The sequence below is a fragment of the Panthera leo genome, chromosome B1 (assembly GCF_018350215.1).
Source record: "Panthera leo isolate Ple1 chromosome B1, P.leo_Ple1_pat1.1, whole genome shotgun sequence".
Lineage (NCBI taxonomy): Eukaryota > Metazoa > Chordata > Mammalia > Carnivora > Felidae > Panthera > Panthera leo.
This window is the reverse complement of record NC_056682.1, coordinates 165,341,712-165,361,265: the sequence shown is the minus strand read 5'-3', so window position 1 is coordinate 165,361,265 and position 19,554 is coordinate 165,341,712. Positions and strand designations below refer to the sequence as shown.

Here is a 19,554-nt window from a genome sequence, read left to right as displayed (position 1 = left end):
CACAGATGAGGTATGAAGAATTGGAAAGAACTCAAGCTGCTCTTCAAAAATAAAATCTGCATTATTCTTGCAGATATTGTTTCAGTGGCCATATTACTTGTTCATCCTTTATTTCCACTCACATCTGAGCTAGGGATTCAAATTTCAGTATGCTTCTGAGTTACATGTTTTAAAAACAAATGTGGGCTAAATGGGTGAGGGGCGCTAAGGAATCTACTCCTGAAATCATTGTTGCACTATATGCTAACTAATTTGGATGTAAATTTTAAAAAATAAAAAATAAAATAAAATAAAATAAAACAAATGTGCTAAGCTAAAAGTAGTGAGTTGGAAGGGCAGGAAAATACACAGTACATGAAAGTAAAGATAAAGGACCTTCTCTCCTTTACTTTTTCTCTCTATCCTTCCCTTTTCCTCTTTCGTTATTCAAGAAAATGTGTTTCTTGTAGAGCAACACTAAGAGAAGTTTCCAAGGCTTATATTTGTTTTGCTTTAGTGAAAAGACAACACAAAAGGAAATTGATAAAATAGGGAATGACATTATAAGTGGAGACAGGGGGGCACCTGGGTGGCTCATTGGTTAAGCTTCCAACTCTTGATTTCAGCTCTGGTCATGATCTCTTGGTAGTGAGATCCAGCCCCTTGTCGGGCTCCACACTGAGCATGGAGCCTGCTTAAGATTCTCTCTCTTCTTCTGCCTCTGCCCCTCTCCCCCACTCATGTGCGCTCTCTCTCTCTCTCTCTCTCTCATCACTAACTAAATAAATAAGTAGATAGAGACAGGAACAGATACAGATTTTATAGGACTAATGAAAGCATTGACATAGATCATTTAGGATTTTGAAGAAAAATACCCAGGCCACCATTTCTTGAATTATGATCCGAGAATTTAATAAGCATACTAATGTTCTTGGAAGCCTTCGTCCAAAAAATGTAAATTTCAAGATGGTGCTCCTTAGAATCACATTCAGTAGTCCAAGTGGTCCTGACGTTAATTACATACATTGAGTGTGAGAATCATTGATCTGGGCAACCCCCTCATTTTACTAGATGAAATTGCTCACTGTCTGGGAATTTGATTTGACAAAGATTATCCATAGATCTAAAACCCACTTCTCCAGATCCTTAGGTTTATTCTCATTAGCAAACCAAATCCCCATGTGAATTTTTTAAGTAATATATCTAGAAAAATTTTATGACAAGGAAAAGGCTAGCATATGACTAAATTAATACATTTTAAATATGCTTAAAAGGAACATGTTGGTGTGTGACTCCACAGTTTAATTAGAAACTTGATTGGCTGGGTGGTAAATTATTCAAGGCAATTTCTTTTTCTGGGTCATTTTTGTTGCTGATGCCTAACTTTGAAACATACACCTCCCTTAGGAGTGGATAAGACACACTAAAAATAAACAAAATGATATAGTTTAAGAAGTGAGTCTTATTTGTCCTTGACATCTTTCACTTTACATGAGAAAACAGTTTTCTCAGCTAAATATTAGAATTTTGTAAAAATGGGTTTGGAGTTTATCTGTAGATTTTGATATTCAGACTGTTCATAGTTACTAATACCCCATCTCTCCTCTTGAGTGATAATTGATCAATTGCCCTGCATTCACACACTGAAAGAGCATTTTGGCATTTAGCCAGTGCAAGGTGGTGGGTGGGAGAAGACTGATATGCACCAAGCTTCTGTCCTACACCCTTGTCTTGCCTCTATCTTTGATACATTCACTTTGATAATCTCATTTAATTCTGTCCCCATAGAGTTGATGAGGGCTTATTAAATATGTGCCCCTGATATCTATCTACTTATCTCATGATCAGTTACAATACTTATATCTCCACTTCAAGCTCTTTGAATTAATGTCCAGAATAAATACATCAACTTTTCCCTGAATTCTGGTACTCCTCTAGTGATGGCCTTGTTTTCTTTATTTCTCATATTACCAGCAACCAGTTTAAATCCATTCTCTTTCCTTCCAATGTTTTGTTTCTTACTCCTCTCCTTAGGCTACTCCTACTCTGCCGCCATTCAGATTCCTAGTATGTTTCACCTCTGCTACAATCTTAACTGGGCTGTCTCCCTCTGGATTTACCCCTCCTCTCAACAATTTATTGCTTCATTCAACAAGTTGTTAGATACCCTCTGGGCTGCAGGCCTTGTCCTCAGCACAGGGAGTAACAAAATAGATATGTCTTCATGGAGCTCACAGGCTGGTGGAGGAAATGGAAGAGCACCCAGCCTGTTTTCCTTGCAGAGAAATACAGGTTATGAAGAGAGGGCCCTGGGGGAGCAATAGGAGAGACCAAACCCAAACTTTCTCTTTTCTGATTAGGGATAGAAAGGTACAATTTGGCTTCCCATCTGAGGCCTGGATCAGTAGGGCGTGGCCAGGGGCAAGAGAAGAAGAATGATGGTTCTAGGGCAAGAGGACTTCACAGCAAGAGGAAATACCGTGTCTCTGAGGAACTGAGAGAAGACAAGCATGGCTGGATGATAGAGTGGAAAAGGAATCGAGTAAGGAAGTGCAATTAGAGAAATAGGAACAAAGGAAGCACATTGTTTGCCCTTGGGCAATTTGTATTTTTATCTTCACAACTTGGAGGGACCTCCAAAGTTTAACCTTGGGAGCAACATATTCATCATGCAATTTTTAAAAATGGAAATGCCACTTTACCTGCCATATATCAAAATGCATTAGGGAAGAAGAACAAGACCAAAAGTAGAGGACTAGTTAGAAGCCGCTTACAGTTAATCAGGTGAGAAATGATAAATGCCAAACTAAATCGTAGCATCTGTGGATAGAATAAAGAGATATTTTCATGAAATAGAAAGGTCAGGTTTTATTGACTCATTTAATATGGAAATTGAGACAGAGAAAAGAGTCCAGAAAGATTTTTAGCTTCTGATTTGATCAACATGGGGAATGGAGATGGGGGTGGAGGTAGAGAAGCAGACTTAAGTGTGGGTGGGCGTGATTCTGTTTGGGGCCATGAATAGTTGTTTCATTCAGCATTCCATCATCCGGTGCCGGAGGCATAGAAGTAAAGCCTAATAGCTCCCACCCTCAACAAATGTATGTGCTCTCTTCTCCTAGAGTGTTATCATACACACATAATCTAAATTAAAAGATCCTTAACCTCTAGGCACTTGCCATGTTTGCCTTTCATCTTACTGTTACTTAGAAATAACTGCCAGCAAGGAAAATACAGTTGCTATCATAGGCAATGATTAAGAAGGCCTTCACTTAGAAGTAGTAAAATACTTTGGCAGGCTTTTGAACGGGAAGCCATCCTACCAAAAGAAAATTATCCTACTTCCTATACTCCTTGAGGATATCGTAGAACGAAAATGTTCTTTCCCTTAGCTAACATCTGAAGAATCATCCAGGGCAGTGATGAACAATTGATTGTATTTAGCATTCTGTGGGGATGTCAGCTGCACACAGATAAGAGCATGGCAGTGGTGTTCCTTACCAGCAACAGCCGATGAAGGAGAATTCATGGATAAAACATCAGAGAGGACTGAAAAGTCTACATTAGAACTGATTGTTAATGATTAATCCATAATAAAGCAAGTCAGAAGTCAGCCTTAGGCAGGAGACAAAAACCATGTCCTAGGAGAAAAACCTTTCATGCTTGTGATACATACTTAAGCCATTGCTTGTTATATACTGGAAAGAACTAGGAATTTAAAGTCAGACAGATGTGGGTTCAAATCACAAATCTGATGTTTTTTGAGTGGAGTCATTTTGGGCATTTCATAAACTCAGAGTCTCATTTATAAAAAGAGAATACTAATTCCAACTTCATAAAGGTGCTGTGAAGTTTAAACAATAACATATAGAAAGCACCTACTACAGGTAAACGTTCAGTAATAGGCAGCTCTTATTAAGTATTTAGAGAGGGGTATTGATAACTCAGCTAAAGAGAGTACAAATATATATTAAGCATTTCATTGTCCTGTGACATGTTTAAAGCTACTTTGTTTTCTTCATTTATTCACATATAGTTTTTAAATATTTTAGCACTATTACATACATAATTTTGATTTACTGTTACAACAGACCTCTTCATAGTTTTTCTGCCATTCACACAGACAAGGAGATTGAATTTCAGAATAATTGACAAATTTGCTCTAAGATCACAGGACTAGTGAGCAATAAATCTTTAACTAGATTCCAACTATCTTAGTTCTATTTTTGCCAAAGACTTAGTTGATGGGTCAATTTGTTTTAGCATGGTGTTAGCATGGAGGTTTTGTTCCTAGTTGGGTCCAGTGTATATCCTTAATGCAAATCTCTTTAGATATGCGTGTTTGATATGACCAATGACTATGAAATTGTATTAGAGGACTATTCAGTTTATCAGAATTATTAACTTTACAATCCACAAACCACTTTTTCTATACTACCAAGGAAATTCCTAGACTTTAAAGTTTCATTATTGTTTTGTTTTTCTCATTAAATGATATAACATTGCCAAGGTCCTTCTCTGCAGCAAGGTCTACCAAGTCACTTTTTAGCCGGATCCAGTCAAAGACCAAGAGAAGTTTGAACAGATGCTCAACGAGTTTGAGCCACCAAGGATGGCCAGTATGGATATTGATGTAGCTCTTTAGTTCTATAAACTTGACTTTAAGATACCTTACTTAGTTAATGCTTTTTATAAATTTGAATTTAGTTTAATATTTAGAAAATTATAGTACTAAAGGAGCAGTCTGTGGTTTTATTTTTGTCTTAGCAAGTTGCCATATTAAGCTCCAGAGCATAGCATCACACAAGGCAAAAGATGCACTGAAACACCAGTACTTGTGATCTACCTATCTATCCATCATCTATCTATCAAAAAATATTTATTTCAATGCTGTTTTTAGTTGTTTAAAAAACCCTGAAATGTTCTTCGTGGCCATTAATAGAATATGATTAATTTCTATATTATAGTACACTGTATAACCACCAAATGGAATGTTATATCTCTACCCATAGATTTGGAGGAATTTCTGTGCTGTTCATTAATAAGAGAAAGATTCATAGAAGTGAATATATATAATGCTATTTTTGAAAAAACAATGATAAATTCCCATCTATAAATATATATGTTCCTATATAATTGTATGAGTATGAGCAAACATATAAAATGTTGCTCACCAAGTTACCAATTAGTGAAAGAAAGTAGGATAGAGGAAGAAAGAGCTCTTGATAAACAATAAGCAAACAAGCAAATGAATACATAAATAGCTGTGTAGAAGTAATAATTTTCTTGATAAAAAGGTAGTGTATATAAAATGATCTTATTTTTTTAAGTAGATAGAAAAACTAGCCACCAAAATGTTGATAGTGATTATCTCTAAAAGGAAAATTAAAAGAAAACTAAGCTAAGGAAGACGGTACAGACAAGAGAGAATGGAGCTAGAAGGCAAACATTTTGATAAAGTTGACATTTGAGCATTTAATTTGGCTACCCATTCTATTTTGAAAGTCCCGCAGGGACACCCAAGAGACCATTATCCATGGTCTCTTTAGGATGACAATCTGATGGATAATTTGATGGAAATCCATCTTCCTGTTAGAAAGTCTGAAAATAAAGTTCCTGAGAGTTTCTATAGGATTCCTTCCTGGAAGGGTAAGTGACAGCTCTCAGAGATATCAGAAATACTTGGCTCTTGAGAGAGCTATCATTGTATCCCATAACAGTCTCTCCTTTTCACCCTATTAGTTTTAAGTTAAGAGTTCTTGGGGCTCCTGGGTGGCTCAGTCGGTTGAGCATCTGACTGCAGCCTAAGTCTTGATCTCACAATTCATGAGTTTGAGCCCTGCGTTGAGTTCTGTGCTGACAGCTGGGAGTCTGGAACCTGCTTCAGATTCTGTGTGTGTGTGTGTGTGTGTGTGTGTGTGTGTGTGTGTCTGCTCCTCCCTTGCTCACACACTGTCTCTCTCTCAAAAATAAATAAACATTAAAAAAAAAGTTAAGAGTTCCTTACTCGGTTATCAAAAAGAATGAAATCTTGCCAACTGCAACAACATGGGTGGAATTAGAGTGTATTATACTAAGTGAAATAAGTCAGTCAGGGAAAGACAAATATCATATGATTTCAATATATACAGAATTTAAGAAACAAAACAGAGGAACATAGGGGAAAGGAAGGAAAAATAAAATGAGATAAAAACAGAGAGGGAGGCAAACCATAAGGGACTCCTAAATACAGAGAACAAATTGAAGGTTGCTGGTGTGTGGGGGGGTGGGGGTGGGCTAAATGGGTGATGGGCATTAAGGAGGGCACTTGTCGAGATGAGCACTGGGTGTGATATGTAAGTGATGAATCACTAAATTCTGCTCCTGAAATCAATGCTACACTCTATGTTAACTAACTTGAATTGAGGAGCACCTGGGTGACTCAATCTGTTAAGCCTCCGACTTCAGCTCAGGTCATGATCTTGGGGTTCATGAGTTTGAGCCCTGTGTCACGCTCTAATGACAGCTCAGAGTCTAGAGACTGCTTCAGATTCTGTGTCTCCCTTTCTCTCTGTCCCCCCCTCCAGAAAAAAAATAAATAAACATTAAAAAAATTAACTAACTTGAATTTAAATATAAATAAATAAATATGTATGCACCATCTGACTTGGGGGGAAAAGTTCCTAATATCTAATTTTCCTCCCACAAAACATAATAGAATCCTTACTTTATATACATATATACATGTATCTTTTTAATATAATTTACTGTCAAATTGTTTTCCATACAACACCCAGTGCTCATCCCAACAAATGCCCTCCTCAATTCCCCTCCTTACTTTATACTGACTGTTCCCTTTTAAGCTCTATTCACATTAAAAGATCACAATTCACGAAAGAAGACTACCTTCCTGGGCTAGAAAATGATGGCAAAGTTTTTTCCATCTCTTCTAAGTAGTGTGTGTTTTAACAGAACTTTAGTTTGATTCTGATTCTCATGGTTTTTTCCCAAGCTTACATCACTTTATAGTTTAGTTTTCTTGAATTGCCAGGCATACCACATAATGGTTACCATCCTGGTCATATAATCATAGTTCAACTCAGGATAGTCAGCCAAAACTACCACATTCTGAATGTTCCACTCCATGCATATGTTTTTACTTCTGCTCTTACTGAGATATTAGAGAAAATGGAAACACTGTTTTCCTAGGGATCTCTGCAACTAAGGAAGTTTGAAAAAACTTAGCGTGTCATATATATGTAATTACTTATGTGGTTTTACACATCAGTAACATTTATGATTCTCTTGATGAATGAATCACCAATCTAGTATTTTACTGATAATTTTCAATATTGACTAATTTGTGAATGAGCTCAAAAGTTTCACTGAATACGGTCCATTTTTAAAGCTTTGGTGTAAATAGCCTTATGCTTCCAAAATGAGAAGTTACTACTGAAACTATCAATGAAATTTCATTTGATATATTTCAAAATATGTCTCTTAGTATTTTGTAGAAAGTCACCGTGACTTCAGCCCTAAAAAGTAAGTTTGTTTTAAACTCCATGTGCTTTTCTCATTTCCCAGAGATTTATCAGTTACGTAGGTTAGTGGGAGTTATAGACCCATTAATCGTGAACAGTTAGAGCAAAAATACTCCGGATTAGAAATTATTTTAGTTAACTGTAAGTCCCCATGTATGTTATCTAAGGATGACAAGTTTTTTTTCAGAAAATTGGAACGTGGCAAGATGAATTTGTACTAACACACTTAATGCTTATATCCAGTGCTACAGACACACAACACTACTTAATTCACGTTCAGCCAGCATGTTTGTGCTCTCCACTGCACACTATGCCAGGGCCTAAAAATTAAAAACAAAATAAAAATCTTTTGCCCTTGGGGAGCTCAGAATCCAGTGGGACTGAGAAAGAATTGCAAGTGCTACAATCAAAGTGGGAGAACAGTGTTGTGGGAGCTCAAAGGAGTGAGTGACTAATCACAGAATCAAATTTCCCAGGGGTTCTATCTTCTCACCTTCTACTGTCTCCATGGTGAGCCAATTCATTCTCATGACTTCATCTATCACTCATGACTCACATGGCTCTGTTTCCCCCTGAGCCCTATCTTCCTATATTCTGGCCCATAACTGCTTACTTGGCATCTCAATGTGCAAATGCCACTGACACCCACAACACACACCAGCCTGAAAACCATTAGTCATCCTCAGCCCCAAATCTTCAATTCTTATTGTTACCTCTTTACTCACTTACGTCAGAAACCCAGTGGTCATAGCCGATGCTCTCTTCTAACTTCACTGCTGCACACGTTTTTCCTCTTCCCCTCTTCTCCTTCAGTGCTGTGTTAAGTCAACTCTGACTTATCTATCTATTCCCTAGGTGAATGCCAGAGCTTGTTAAACCGACACCCTCCTACTCAATAATCTTGTCTCCTTGAGTAGGCAGCTACCAATGAAGATGGGAGGAACTACTTTGCTTCAGAGTATTTGAAGTGGAGGGAATTTCATGCAGGAATCTGGTTACACAGGTAAAGGAAGAGCTGAGAAGACTACAGAGAACAGCAGGACAGCTTGGGACTAATAGTGCTGAGTCTCGCCCACTGACCTATGAGTTCCTGGAGGCAGGCAGGAAAAATGTGTTACTCAACTTTTTCTCCTCAGCATTTGGCATAATACAACTCATTAAGCATAGTAAAAAAACCATTAAATGTTGACACAGTGACTCAGTCATTCTAATACCCTAAGATCTTTTTGCCTCAGAAGTTTCTAGAAAATCATCCCTGCTGCGGGCCCAACATTTCAATATATCTTACCATGGAAACAACTCTAACCATTTGAGCTTCTGATTATTTAAACTTTAGAACATAAAGACATTTAAACTGACACTGGATGAAACATTAATCTTATCACATCCATTTGAAGAAATTGGATTTGTTGTGTAGAAAAATGTTTTTATATTTTTAAAGGCAATATGTCTTTGTACCTTCTACAGTAGATATTAAGTTACAAATGCTGAGGGGTGCCTGGGTGGCTTAGTCGGTTACACATCTGACTTTGGCTCAGGTCATGATCTCACGGTTTGTGGGTTCGAGCCCCGTGTTGGGCTCTGTGCTGGCAACTCAGAGCCTGGAGCCTGCTTCGGATTCTGTGTTTCCCTCTTTCTCTGCCCCTCCCCCATTCATGTTCTGTCTCTGTCTGTCTCTCAAAAATAAATAAACATTAAAAAAATTTAGATTACAAATGCTGAAATTCTTATATTGTACAGTCTCAGTCTCCAATAGTACTTCCAATAGTCTCGTAGTTCATTGCATCAGAACCCAAGTGCATTCTCTAGCTGTCACATCCCATGTCATCTGTGTGTTCATGTATCACAATGATCACAACGGCCTGTGTGATTTTCTTAGGTGCCTCTGATTTGGTACAAGGCCGTAACTAGCTGTTTCCGTTTTCCCACGAGGTTGATTGACTCTAGAATTGTTCAGAACAAAACTCAAGACTGACAAAAAGCCTGACTGCCCAGATGGATAAACCAAATGGGGCTATTTAGGATAAGGCAAAGGTAAAGAAGACTATGTTCTCTGAGGCATAATGCAAGGCTCCAGTGCGTGGGCAAAAAATCAATAATAAATGAGAATATGGGCTTTGGAAACAATGACAGTGCATGTATTTTAAAGGTACTGTAGCAAAACATGGCTAAGGAGTAAGCACAACAAACATATATAAATAGTTAACTTAATAGTAGACGATGTTAAGATAAAAGATTATAAATTAACGGCAAACCTGGAGATACAATAATGAATTTCCATGGCAGAATGTATTTAACGGTGACACTGATACAGAAACATTCATTTAAGCAGGAGGTTGCATTAGAAACAGATGTTGTGCGGTTCATTTCAATTACAACTTAAATTGGTTTATTTATCAGACCATTTTTCACTAAATTTTGTTTGCATGAGATGCAAGTTGTGTGGGTTGTTTCCCCCTATCTTTATAAGCTATACTACTTGTTGCCAGCATACACACCTAGTCTCCAGGTTACTTTTTTAAAATCTAATTTATTGTCAAATTGGCTAATATACAATATGTACAGTATGCTCTTGGTTTCGGGGGTAGATTCCGTGGTTCATCGCTTACATACAACACCCAGTGCTCATCCCAACAAGTGCCCTCCTTAATACTCATCACCCATTTTCTCCTCTTCCCCCACCCCCCATCCACCCTTAGTTTGTTCTCTGTATTTAAGACTCTTTTATGGTTTGCCTCCCTCCCTCTCTGTTTGTAACTATTTTTCCCCTTCCCTTCCCCCATGGTCTTCTGTTAAATTTCTCAAGATCCACATATGAGTGAAAACATATGATATCTGTCTTTCTCTGAGTGACTTATTTCACTTAGCATAATACCTTCCAGTTCCATCCACATTGCTGCAAATGGCATGATTTCATTCTTTCTCATTGCCAAGTAGTATTCCATCGTATATATAAGCCACATCTCTTTATACATTCATCAGTTGATAGACATTTAGACTCTTTCCATAATTTGGCTATTGTTGAAATCACTGCTATAGACATTGGGGTACATGTGTCTCTATGAATAAGCACTCCTGTATCCTTTGAATAAATTTCCAGGTTAACTTTTCTTCAGAATTGTCATTGCGTTTGATAGGGAATCGTCTTGATTAAAGTTAAATATCTTTTCCTCCTCTCTCTTTGCTCTTCCGGTTAATAAACAAAGCCAAATATGTCTCTCTTTTTGTTTTTCGGTCATTTTCCATCTCTGGGTCTCAAATTTCTCATAATACCTCCCTTTTTTGAAAACAGGAAGATAGGCCAGATGACTGAGGTTTTTGTTGGGTTTCCTTAATATGTGTAATTTTTTCTTAATTATATTCTGATATGGATGTTGATCAGCATCATTATTATGGCTTTTTTCTGGTTGGAGAAAATAAAAATGAAGTTAACCAGCACAAAGAAAGCAGAGTTTATTGCAATGATATAAAGAGGGCTCCTAAGAGGTTAAAGTATTAAACATGTCCACATGTCCAGACCTCATGAGAACTAGAAATAAGAAGTAAAAAGCCTTCATGAACTCAGTTGTTCATTCTCTCACAATGTCAGACTCTTCCTCTTACGGCTGTATTTCCCTTTCTCCGGTCGCTTTATGTGTAGGCTGGCTTCATCTTTTTTTCGTAGTCTCTCTTCTCTCATAACCTCATAATAGCAGTGCAGCCCTAGTTCTATGTCATGACTTTTGCACTTAGTCCTACAGCTCCCGTCAGATTCTTTATGCAAGAGCTAATTTCTGGGAGAGGGCTCCGATTGGTTCATCTCATCTTTTTGATCCAGGCACAGGTTTATTTCCTGCCTGTGGATCAGCTGCTTTTAAATTAGGTATCTACTCTCTGTTCCCAAGGTGGGGGGGTGGGGGGGTGGGTGGGACAGGATCATGAGATTTCACTGTGGCCTTGTTCGGTCAGCAGGCAGGGCAGTTTCCATCCTAGAAGGGACCACAGAACTGGCAGGCAATGATGCACAGCTCTACCACAATCAGCTCTTAGGAAAAGCAGCCTTAGCTTTGGAAAGAGCACATATTAGAGTTCAACTAAACTGGCATGAATATTTTACAGGGAACACGGATTTGTGGTTGGGATGCTTTATAATGTATGTTCGAACTTGTGAAAGATAAAATATAAATGTGTGCGAGAGCACTGGTTCTTTTATACACACGAACACACACACACACACACACACACACACACACACACATCCCCTTTCCTGAGAACAGTTTGAAAAGAAGGGATTGTTCGTATGATCCTTCTGTGTGGATGCAATATTACTAGACGTTAAAGCAATATTTTGTCTCTTCACTAACAAGTCAACCAGCCTGAGATGTGCTGGTTGTGGAGGCAGCTCATAAAAGACCACTTTTTTTAGCCCAGCATAACATCTAAGAGCTCATTCTAGTCACAGGCATACCCCAATAAAACACACAACTCTTTTTCCCTAATCCAATGCAAGATAATGCATTTTAACCAAATGATTTCTTATGGTAAAGTGGCAAATTATAAACCATCCAATGTCAGAATTACCTAGCACAAAGTTTTGAGGAATATGTTAAAAGCCCAAGTAGACCAGTGAATATACACAATTTTCATGGTAAATAATGGCAGAGGATTTTGAAATATTTTATTGATATTAAAAGGAAGGATATTTTCATCTAAGGCAGGGTTTCTTAGCTTTGGCACTATTAACATTTTGAGCCAGATAATTCTTTGTTGTGGGGTCTGTGCTGGGTAGTGCATTACGTGTGTGTTGAGAGGGAGCACCCCTGGCCTCTGCCCACAGAGGCCAGTAGCACATATCATCACTCCCAGTTGTGACAACCAAAACCATCTCCAGACATTGCTATATGTCCTCTGGGAGCAACATTGCCTTGAGTTTGAAACCACTGATTTAACCTTTGTTCTCCACAAGAATTATTTATTTATTTATTTATTTATTTATTTATTTATTTATTTAATATGAATTTTATTGTCAAATTGGTTTCCATACAACACCCAGTGCCCATCCCAACAGGTGCCCTCCTCAATACCCATCACCCACCCACCCCTCCCTCCCACCCCCCATCAACCCTCAGTTTGTTCTCAGTTTTTAAGAGTCTCTTATGGTTTGGCTCCCTCCATCTCTTTTTTTTTCCTTCCCCTCCCCCATGGTTTTTTTTTATGATAAATAATTTCTTATTCCCTTAACGTTTTTAGATTTATAAAAAATATGTCCTTTTGGAGTCTAATGGAGCACTACTGATTTGGTATCATCTGTCTTGCTTTTCCTCAATGAATCACATTCTCTCATGCCTGAATTAGCCTGACCAATTTCATTAGCCAACTCAAACCTGTTAATCCCATTAATTTGCTTCAGTGTCAGAGAATCCCTGATGGCCCATAGTTTTTAAATCCATTGCTCTTCTTCCTCTCTCAGAGTAGCTTGCATACTTGAGAAATCTGGTTGAACACTTGTAAATACACCCAGAAGAAAAAAGGCTTTAGTGTTCTTGTTCAACGTATTGCTACCTTTAATTTCTTTCTGCAAGATTTTCCATTCTCCCTTGAGTGCTTACACCTTGATTCATAAAGAAATAATAGAAAATCTGGTGTACAAGACAACAAAATGCAGCAATTTTAAGCCTTCCTTTTCTGTCTAAAAACGTAGTATACAAAAACAAGTCATAGACTTTTACTATATTCAGATGTCATTGTTAATATTACTATTAAGATGCAGATAGAAAGAATAATTTCTTTAAAATACAGTACATCGTTTCTCTGACCTGTAAATAATAAATTCTCTCAGAGAGAATTGGCCTGTCTTGCGAGGTTGTAAGAACAAAATGTGATGGGATTGGAAAGACTACAAAAACCACAGAGCCTCCTCCAGGAGAAAGAGATTATTGTGATGCTCGTGCCATCATACAGATAGTACAAAAGAGACACGGCTGTATTTTCGGTCTTTCCATAATCATCATTATCACCACAACCAAACTACCATTCTCTTCCAAAAGTTTTCATTAAGGATATCAATCTCATATGTCCATATTTTCACTTATCATGGGAATGTCATGGATTAAGATAATAATGCTAGACATACATAAGACAAGTGCAGAAAACTACTTGTGCCACATCACCCACTTCCAAATGTAACATACAAGCATAAGTACATTTTCACTGAATTACTTCTTCTGGAAAATAGGGTAAATTACTGCTCTAATTTAGAAGCATGATGTGAAGTTTAGTCCTTATTTAGTAAAAAAAAAAAAAAAAAAGAGCGAGTTGTGGAGAGCAAAGATCTCACTGCATGTGTAGAATTCTCTCTTTACGGGAAACAAAACAGTTTCCAGAAAGGGAAAGGGAAAAGTCTATGCAAATGCACACACACACACACACACACACACACACACACACTCACACACACACACACATACACACACATGCACACTCAAATCTACGCAGAGATTACTCATGTTTACATTATTTTCTCCTTTCCACTCTCCGTTGTTTACTTACCACAAACTCATATTTTAATTATAGCATTTATTATCAGAGTATTGTTTGCCATTATAATCCTTTATAAGTTTTCCCCCATCACATATTAAAATTTTATTGAGGGAAAGTTGGTGTAAGGATTTTGCCCCATGTTCTCATTGTGAGGAAATCCTTTGTATCACCTGTGAAGGTCTGGAAGCTAATGGCTATTCAGCATGAGTACTAAAACATGTTTTCCACTGCTGACTGTGCTGATCATCATGGCAAAGTTTACAATAACATGTCTTTGGATAGTTATTACTTTTCTTACATTGGCTGAATTACAAATAAGAACCGAACACCCAGACTTACAATTGATCACATAAAATTGCTTATTTTTGTGGTCATTGGGGTCCTTCTGCCTGTAAGTTTTTTTTCATAAACATCTCTTTAAAAATAGAAATGCTTATGAAAATGAATATGCACACTCAAAGTAATTTGGAAGTATGATATCAATCTTTAAATAGCAATAATTTTGAAGATCATATATTTGTTTAGCACATTACAGTTTCTAAAGAGCTTTCACCATAATTTCCCAAGTAATGTTCACAATACATTGTGAGTGCTAGTAAATGATATTATTTTCATCTTTAAAATGAGGCATCTGATTGGGCATCTGGGTGGCTCAGTCATTTAAGCATCAGACTTCGGCTCAGGTCATGATCTCATGGTTTGTGGTTCTGAGCCCGGTGTCGGGCTCTGTGCTGACAGCTCGGAGCCTGGAGCCTGCTTTGGATCTGTCTCATTCTCTATCTGCCCCACCCCCACTTGTGCTCTGTCTCTCTCTGTCTCTCAAAAATAAATAGATGTTAAACAAAATTAAGATTAATTAATTAATTAATTTTAAAAAACGAGGCATCAGAGATACAAGGGGTTAAGTTAGTTACTCATGTTACATAGGTCCACATGTCATAGGCTTTGGAATCAAGGTATTTTGAAATCTAAGGCCCAGAATCTGTTCAATTCATTTTTCCTCCAAAAAGGTGCTATGGTAAAAAATTGAAGAGAATGCAAATGCGAATAGTAGCGGTTGAGAAAGGAAGTGTATGTAACCCTGTGGATTTTCTTTTCTGTTAAATGAAGGTAAAGTGGAAGGAGATTTTAGAGCTTTAAGGGATATTGTGTGATTAATAGTGAAGAGCTAATGTCCTTGTCATTGAACAAGAAAGAATGGCTTTGAATTATTGCAAGATGCCACTTGAGTAAACAGTGTGAGTGTTCTTGAGTATAATGGTTAAAGGACATTGGAGCTCATTATCCAGAATGAATATTGTCTTATATTTTGGGATATTTCAGAAATGGCATACAGATCCATAAAGGGATCTATATAAAGTGCGGTTTGCCCAGATGTAAGGCCCGATGTGAATCAATGTTTCTCAATTAGTGGTATATGCAACAATGGCAGGACACAGACATTGTTCAGGAGTTATGTAGTGTTTTCTTAACTGTCGCTAAAATATTCACAATCACTACTGACAGATAAATATCCTTTAAAAGAAAAAGGGAACTCTCTCTTTTTATTATATTGAGACTCACATCTTAAAGACTTCATGATTTTACTGCTACCATTTTTTAATGGACAATTACACTTTATAGTAATGAAGTTCTTTAAAAACAGACAACAACTAAAACTCTAAGATAATCATCACAGTCCCTTTCCAGTAGCTTGATCTATTTATTGAACCCAAATCTTCCTGACTCTCACTGCCAGGGGAAACTTGGGCAGAAAAAAAATGCACAAAGGGAAGTCCTTAGTGTTATCTTGTACAAGAGGTTTGGAAACAAACTCAAATACAAACCCAACTCTGACGTCAAACCAATTTCTACACTTGATCTTAGCCAAAAGGCCAAGAAGCGATCCCAATTTCTAAAGCAAAGCAAGAGTGAGGTAAGAGAGAAATGGCTGAGCAGTTCCACAGCTGATTTCAGTTCTCAGGCCAAAATGATTATCTCCATCCAAAGGTGATTTTTAGTATCAATAGACAAGTTGTAATTTGCTAGAAAGATCCAGATAACGGTAATTGATGACCCTTATAAGACAAACAGCAGTATTCATTCAAGAGGCAATTTAGAAAACACCCTCTCCTTTTAAGTGCATAAATTTTTAAGTTATTATTGAGCACACATTCCCCTCCAAAACGGTACCATAACTATAATATCCAGATGTTAATTTTTGTGAACATGGATCTTTCAGTACAACTTTCCTTTGTGACCTTCCTCGTGATCATGACCTTAACTTCAAACCTTAAAATTCATTTAAATGGATTTACCCTACATTGGAGGGAATTCTTGTCCATACATTCAATTATTACTCCAACACTTGTAACCTACTGGTTGTCCCATAGTTGGAGGTGAAAATTTCAGTGTATTCAAGTGTAACTTCCTCAGGGACAGCAGGACAGTGGATCTCTGGGATTACACAATACTACGTATTATCACTTTCATACAGAAGGCCTTTGATGACGGCGATGAGAGTCCAATTTTTTGTTTCCTTTATTTCACAGGATTATACACTCACCATGTATTTCCAGCAATCTTGGAAAGACAAAAGGCTTTCTTATTCTGGAATCCCACTAAATCTCACGCTAGACAACAGGGTAGCTGACCAACTCTGGGTGCCAGACACCTACTTTCTGAATGACAAGAAATCATTTGTGCATGGGGTTACAGTGAAGAATCGAATGATCCGACTGCATCCTGATGGAACAGTTCTCTACGGACTCCGGTAAATGACTTTGTGTTGTATGATTCACTGTTGCTGCTGCTGTTGTTATTGTTGTTATGTTTTATTTTTTACTTTTGGAAATGGGCAGAGGGAAGAGAAGCAAGTAGGAGAATATATAGACACTTTCATCTATGTAACAAAGTTATATTAAAGACCAGAAAAAACTCTTTTGGAATCATTTGAACTAAGTCTAGGCAACTTTGTTCATCAAGGTAAGTGAATTATTTGCCCTAAACTTCAAATAATAAACATAGGCATAAGAAAATGTATGTTTGCCAGATTTTATATCTAACTTACTGTAGAAGTTATATCCTTTTTTAGCAAATTGCTTGATTACCTCAGAGCCACACAGACTGAACTGAAATGTGTTCTAAGTATTGGGTATAGCTACTTAATTATGAAAGAGAATTGGGAACAATACTTTGAAGAAGGAGGAAAATATTTTGTAGTGACTTTGAGAAGATTCATACTGTTTTCATTCCCTTAAGTCTCTCTTTCAGTGTTTGTATTTAGGTATATGATCCATATGGAATTAATTTTTGTGTTTCATGTAAGGTAGAGGTTGAGATTTAATTTTTTTCCATATGAATATCCAATTTTATAATTTATTGAAAAGATTTTTCTTCTCACGCCAGATTGTGTTGTTGCCTTTGACTGGATAAGTGGGGGGGGGGGGGGAGGTCTAATTCTAGGCTTTATTCTATTCCATTGTTCTATTTGTTGATTCACCAGCAGTATCACACTATTTTAATTACAATAGCCATATGATAAATCATGAAGTAGTGTAAGTCCTCCAACTTTGTATTTATTCTTTAAGACTGCTATAGATATTCTAGACCATTTGCTTCTACCTATAACTTGTAGAATCAACTTGTTGATTTCTACCTGAAAGCATCTGCTGGAATTATAATTGAGATTGCATTGACTCTATAGATCAATTTGGGGAGAATCAGTATCTTAAAATGATCTAACACTCTAATCCGTGAACATGATATATCTTCACTTCTTTAGGTTACCTTTAATTTATATCAACAATAACTTGCACCATAGTGGATTTTGTTTTGTTTGTTTTTAAGAATCAAGTATAAAAGAGGTATCATATACTTATTATTAACCCTCATTTGGTTATGGGTTTATTAAAAATTTTAAGACTAAAATTCAAATCAACTTCCCATTTTACCAAAGAAATACCTGAATTGTGACATTATTGTAAGATATGTAGAGTGGTGGTTCTTTAACCTTTGTTGTCACCTTTAAAAAAAAGAAAACAAACCTTTGTTGTCACCTTATCCTTTTGGGAAACTGTTGATAGCTATATCCACAAACTCATGTATGCCCCAAATTTTCCTATTATTTTAGAGTCTTTATAAGCCCCCTAAAATTCTTCACACACCGCCAACACTAAGCTAAAACTCTAGGTAAAGGATAAAATCATACAACTAATTTCTGTACATTCACAAATACCCCAGAACACTATGCAAGTGAAAAAAAAAAAACTAGATGTGTGATAAAACTTCTGAACTTAACCCAGTGGTTGACTATGTAGTTGATAGATTTGGACTTTATTTACATAGTAAAATAGATTCAGATAAAAATAATGTTTGGAATTTCTTCACTCTTTCAGTACCCCCAAAATCTTTTGACTCTAGTTTAAAATCTCTGACCTAGGGGCGCCTGGGTGGCTCAGTTGGTTGAGTGTCCGACTTCAGCTCAGGTCATGATCTTACAGTTAGTGAGTTCAAACCCCACGTCAGGCTCTGTGCTGACAGCTCAGAGCCTGGTGTCTGCTTCAGATTCTGTGTCTCCCTCTCTCTCTGCCCCTCCCACACTCATGTTTTCTCTCTCTCTCTCTCTGTATCAAAAACAAATAAACATTAAAAAAAATTTTTTTAATCTCTGGCCTAAAAGTCTCTGAGAAAAATGGCAAAATAAACCAACAATTCCCTTGAGTGTATTGATAGTGACTCCTGATGAAATCTACTAATCCAAGATCAGTGGTGATGTTAATAAAGGTATATACCCTAGAAATCAGTTGTAATTTTTTGCCACCTATGAAACTTCTATCAGATATAGCCAAGGTGTAAAAGGGACAAATCACTCTTCTAAAGTATTCTGGGAGAATAATTTCACAACCCAACTTAGTAAGCTAATCAATCACACGTATGATCACTTTATGTGATTAGTCAAGAATGCATAAAAAGTTGTTTTTGATTTTAAAAAAAGGCAATCAGGTGTTTACAGGCAAGAAAGTGGGTTGCAATCTCAGTTTACAGAATCTCACTTCAGGCATTTCTCAAATTATTGGCAGCCTCTACCAATGGGAATTGATGTAAAGGAAGAAAAACATTTGAGAATCTTGAAATTGAACATACCTCATTTTAAACAAATAAAACTGAGGCACAAAATGGCAAGGACTGTTTCTAAGCACCTTGTCTATCTAAGGGATTGGGACTAAAATGTAGGCGTCCTGACTCCCATAGTTGTGCTCTTTCACTGCCTTTCAAACACACTTAGAAGAAAACACCTCCTTCCTAGTTGTCCAACCTTGCTCTTTCCTCTTGGGAGCCAACCCAGACTTGGAGCCCGCAAACAGATCTACCAAGGGAAAACACAAACGCTTTGTCTATTATGCGGACCCTGATTTCTTTTAGGCACCAGCATTCTCCATAAGAACCTCACACCACTTCTGATCTCCTTCTCCTCCCTGTCTTCTTCCCTACTTCTTGCCTCACAGGTTTATTTTTCTTTTTCTGGAGGTTATAAACATCCTGGAGAAACCATAAG

At 37.1% G+C, this 19,554-nt stretch overlaps 1 protein-coding gene and 1 non-coding gene across 3 annotated transcripts in view; one reads left to right on the top strand and one right to left on the bottom strand.

Annotated features, from left to right (window-relative positions):
• GABRB1 (gamma-aminobutyric acid type A receptor subunit beta1) overlaps positions 1-19,554 on the top strand; it is a 380,009-nt gene that overhangs the window by 119,010 nt on the left and 241,445 nt on the right. For both annotated transcript variants that reach the window (XM_042936466.1, XM_042936464.1), the window contains exon 4: positions 16,550-16,770. In XM_042936466.1, coding sequence (XP_042792400.1) covers positions 16,550-16,770 — 221 coding nt within the window. The remainder of the gene's footprint in view (positions 1-16,549; positions 16,771-19,554) is intronic.
• LOC122218879 lies at positions 15,721-15,904 on the bottom strand. Its single transcript, XR_006202168.1, has one exon. It is a non-coding gene; the product is annotated as a U2 spliceosomal RNA (small nuclear RNA).